The sequence below is a fragment of the Chaetura pelagica genome, unplaced genomic scaffold, assembly GCF_000747805.2.
Source record: "Chaetura pelagica isolate M959 unplaced genomic scaffold, ChaPel_1.0 scaffold159, whole genome shotgun sequence".
Taxonomy (NCBI): domain Eukaryota; kingdom Metazoa; phylum Chordata; class Aves; order Apodiformes; family Apodidae; genus Chaetura; species Chaetura pelagica.
The window spans coordinates 4,526,870-4,531,110 of NW_009954555.1; the positions used below are offsets into that span (position 1 = coordinate 4,526,870).

At 45.0% G+C, this 4,241-nt stretch overlaps 1 protein-coding gene across 1 annotated transcript in view; it reads left to right on the forward strand.

The window, feature by feature from the left end:
• The window catches only part of SKI (SKI proto-oncogene), a 104,639-nt gene extending 100,924 nt beyond the window's left edge, over positions 1-3,715 (forward strand). The window contains exons 6-7 of the mRNA XM_010005198.1: positions 515-745; positions 3,527-3,715. Coding sequence (XP_010003500.1) covers positions 515-745; positions 3,527-3,715 — 420 coding nt within the window. The remainder of the gene's footprint in view (positions 1-514; positions 746-3,526) is intronic.
• Positions 3,716-4,241: the final 526 nt, after the last annotated feature.

Here is a 4,241-nt window from a genome sequence, read left to right on the forward strand (position 1 = left end):
GGGGGGAGGGGCTTGCTAAAATGGAACTGCTTTCTGATGCCTTCACCGGGAAGTGTCTTGCTGAGCTCTGCTCTGTACAAAGGGCGTTCACAAATGCATCGATCATAACCCCATGTGTCTTCTGTGTCTGCAGCTAAAGCGCAGGCATTGGGTTGTTTGAAACTTCCAGCTAGTGTGGAGCACATTGCTCGTAGCTCTCTCCAACTGCAGTTCATCTTTATTCAGTCACAGATGGTCACAGCTATTTTGCTTGACAAAGCAAAATGTGGCTCTAGCATATAGCTTTTAATTATCCAAGAACTGAGGGTATCTTGAGAGTGGCATCTCCTGTAGATTTAAGGGGGGAAAAGCTTGTGCAAAGTTCAGAACGAGGTTCAAACAGGAGTCTTCTTGGTCATATAGCAGCAGAAGGTGGGAATTCATTCTGGATTGCTTCCTTTACAGCTCTATTTCCTGGCACTAATTTAGTCTCTGCCCCTCAGTCCTCACAGGTTTAACTGCTTTTGTATTCCAGGAGCTGGAGTTCCTAAGAGTGGCTAAGAAAGAGAAGCTGAGAGAAGCAACAGAGGCCAAGCGCAACTTGAGGAAAGAGATTGAACGTCTGAGAGCTGAGAATGAGAAGAAGATGAAGGAAGCCAACGAGTCGCGGGTGCGGCTGAAGCGGGAGCTGGAGCAGGCCAGGCAGGTCCGGGTGTGTGACAAGGGCTGTGAAGCCGGGCGGCTCCGCGCCAAGTACTCAGCACAGGTAGGACCTGAACACTAAAGCTGTAACAGCAGCCCAGCTGGTGATTTGGCAGTTTTTAGAGTTGGTTCAAGTGTGTCTGTTCTCTGATGCCAGGGGCCTTGATCAGTGTAATCGGATATAAGTGCAGCTCCCATCTTTACCCTGACAGCCCAGTCTTCATACAAGGTTTAACCAGCCAGCCCAGGGGCAGCCCCTCAGTTCGCCTAGGACTTGGCACATTTGTCAGTTGAAACTCACCATTACAGAGAACTAAAATAATATGTAATTTCAGTTCCACCAATAGTCTGTTGGCACTGCCAGGGCAAAGAGATCCATTTCAGTGCTGTAGATAGTTGGCAGAGCTACTTTCTCTGATAGTATTTTCCCTTGAAGATCAGCCTAGACCTACAGGAACTATTTAAAACAAGGGAGGAAACCAAGGCCCATCAACAAGCAAACTGCAGTGCTGGGAAGGAGTGATGTTTACAGCTAGAAAGCACAAGAAGAGCAAACTGTCAGGTCTAAGAAAAGCCTCCCAGTTTGATCTCAGTGGAAGTTCTAGGAATGCAGGAACATGTTGTTACAAGCAACATGTATGCTTTAAGCTTTTGACCTAAAACTCCCTCCCCACCCTCCCTTCTTCAGATTCTCTTGTAACAAAAGATTTTGAAGTTTATTTAAACCACCCAGAGCCAAGTGAACCAAGAGCTCGGGCTGCAGATCCTGAGTCCCCTTGTTGTGTCTTGGTGTTGCAGGGCATGTGGAATGCAAGGCCATCCACTCTGCAGGCCCCTGCCATGGCCCAGGATAGCAGGCTGAGCTGAGGGCAGCATCACAGCCTCCTGGAGTTCTGTGAGAAACAGCCCTGAAGAGGCAGCCATTGCATGCCCTGCCTTCCCCCTTCTCCAATAAAACAATCCCAGTTGTCCAGTAATGCCTTTCCTATAAAAGGGCACAGTTCCACAACCATCATTAACCCTCCCTTTATAGCAAGGGGCTCCCATACTGCCCCTTTCCTTAAGGCTTAGCTGTAGCTGCCCCCGCTGTAGTTTTGCTCCAACCTGCTCCCACTTAAACATTCCTCTGCCAAACCACTGTCCCAATCTCTGGTTCCCAAGCTGAAAGCCTGGCAAGGGTCAGCAAGCATTAGTGAGAGGAGGTCTCTGAAAAATGGGGCACACTTGCCTACATCTAAACTCCTACAGCAGAGATACCATTGCTTACTTGCAAATGCCATGTCAGTGTCACACGGTTGTAGGATTAACTCGTATGTTGTAACATGCCTGAATTAATGTGACGGGAGCTCCTCTGGACCACATCAACTGTGCTGCCATGTGTGTTGTTAACCACACAAATGCTGCATGAATGCCTTGTTAGCCCTACAGCAGGAGCTGCAGGTCCTGGATGTGGTGACTTTAAAGGGGGGGGAAGGAAAAGAAGGAGCAGGAGCAGAGATCCTTCTAACTCCAGGCTCAATAACGGGAAGGGGAGTGGTCCGCTTGTGCCACCATGAGACATGTCTAACCAGGAGACCAGAAGCAGGAAATGATGTGGACTTCCTCTTTAGCATCACAGGATGTCTCACTGATAAGAGGTGTCCAGACTAAACATAACCAGACTAGGAGCTGCTGGGCGGCACCAGCCCTTGACTTCACTTGAGGGGGAAAGAGCAGAAGAGCAAGTGCAGCTAAAAGTAACTGAGGTTTCCTAATACAAAACAATCACCTCAAAAAGAATTCAAGTAGCTGAATATTCTGCAGGTTTGTGCCTCCTAAGGACACTAACAGCACATCTACAGTATTTAGTGCTGGGCAAAATACCACAGGTCATGAATGTTTCAGGGTCTGGAATAGCTGCTTTATTTAGCAGCTGCCACCTCCAAGATTCCTGCATGGCACTTAATGGAAAAATACCTTCTATAACTTCAAAGTCTGAATTTTTACAAGATACCAGTATGACTTAAGTCATGTTAGAAACTGTAAAGCTTTTATACAATCTTTTATCTTTAATTTGGAGTGCTCACAGGAAGTTTGTCACTTCTGTTGTGTTTGTCACCTCTTATTATTTTTGAGGAAGCCACAATTCTCTGGACAGGCCTAGTCTGAGAGAAATAGCACCAGGAAAAACAGAGAGAAAATGATAGAACAAATTCAGGAGTATAAATGTCTTTGTGTAAGCTTAAGGTCTTTAGAGTCTTAATACCTCTCGAATAGCAATGTGGTTTATGCCTTCTTTCTTACCTTGATATGAGATGCAAATACAGATGGGGTATGGGGGTTGCCTTCATTTTAGCCCAAAACATCCTTTTCTTTTGTTAAACAGCAACCCTTGGTTCTTACCTGTTTGTAGCTTAAATTGCATATTTCAAACTGGTGTAGTTTTTCTGTTGTTTAAATTACACCAGCCTGTGCAAACTGAGCTTGTAGGTTACTTTGCTGAATTGGTGCCTGCCTAAGGAACTATCACTGGTGTGAGGAGCCAGGCACCAGAGCTGTGTTACACCAAGGCATGCTTAACCCTTCTGGTTTTTGCCCTCCTTTATGGGACTTAAGCTACCAGAAGTATTTAAGGATTTCAAAGCTAATTAGTTTGTGCAATGCACTTGCATAACTGTACAGCAGTGTGAGGGGAAAAAAAAAAAAAAGAAATGTAATTCCTTCCCTACCTCTGGTCATCCTAGGTCTGGAAGTACAATATTTTATTACTGTTTTTTGTGCCAAGGTGCTGGTCTGCGTTAAAGGCAACAAAGTCACAAGGGAACTGAAATTCTAAAATACTGTTCCTTAATTTGCTTTTCTCTAGATTGAGGACCTACAGGTTAAGCTTCAGCATGCAGAGGCTGACAGGGAGCAGCTCCGAGCTGACCTGATGCATGAAAGGGAGGCTCGAGAACACTTGGAAAAAGTAGTCAAGGAACTTCAGGAACAACTGTGGCCTAAATCCAGCAGTCAGCCCAGCAGCGACACCACAACGAGCCCCATGGAGAACTGACCCAGCCCCCTCAGCTGACACCCCAAGGGCAGATGTGCACAGTAAGGGAGGAGTGTGGGGACGTGTGTAAGTGCATGTGTGAGTAGTTGTGTCCTGGCACACAGATCTATCCATATGGATTCTTACTAGGGGGAAGGCAAATGTTACTCTTTATAACAGAAGCACTGAATTACGCCTCTTTTTTTTTTTTTCTTTTTTTTTTCCAATCCATATAGCACAACATCTTACTGTGCCTCTAAAACACAAAGTGTTTATAAACAAAATACTTTTAAGTCCACAGCAAATTTTCTACTGGCAAACTCCAAGCAAGCAGCATCGTCCAACTAAATCAGAGTGAAAGGCAAGCATGGCCGTGTTTGTACGTTGCCCTCCTGCCTGTTGGAACATTTTGGGATTTAAAAACAAACTTTTCTTATAAGCTATTTAAAATAATTCATGACACAGACTTGGTATTAAAAAATTAAAAAGATTTTTATAATGAACCTTTAAAAGCAAGACAAAAAAAACCCAACCTTAGATGCACAAT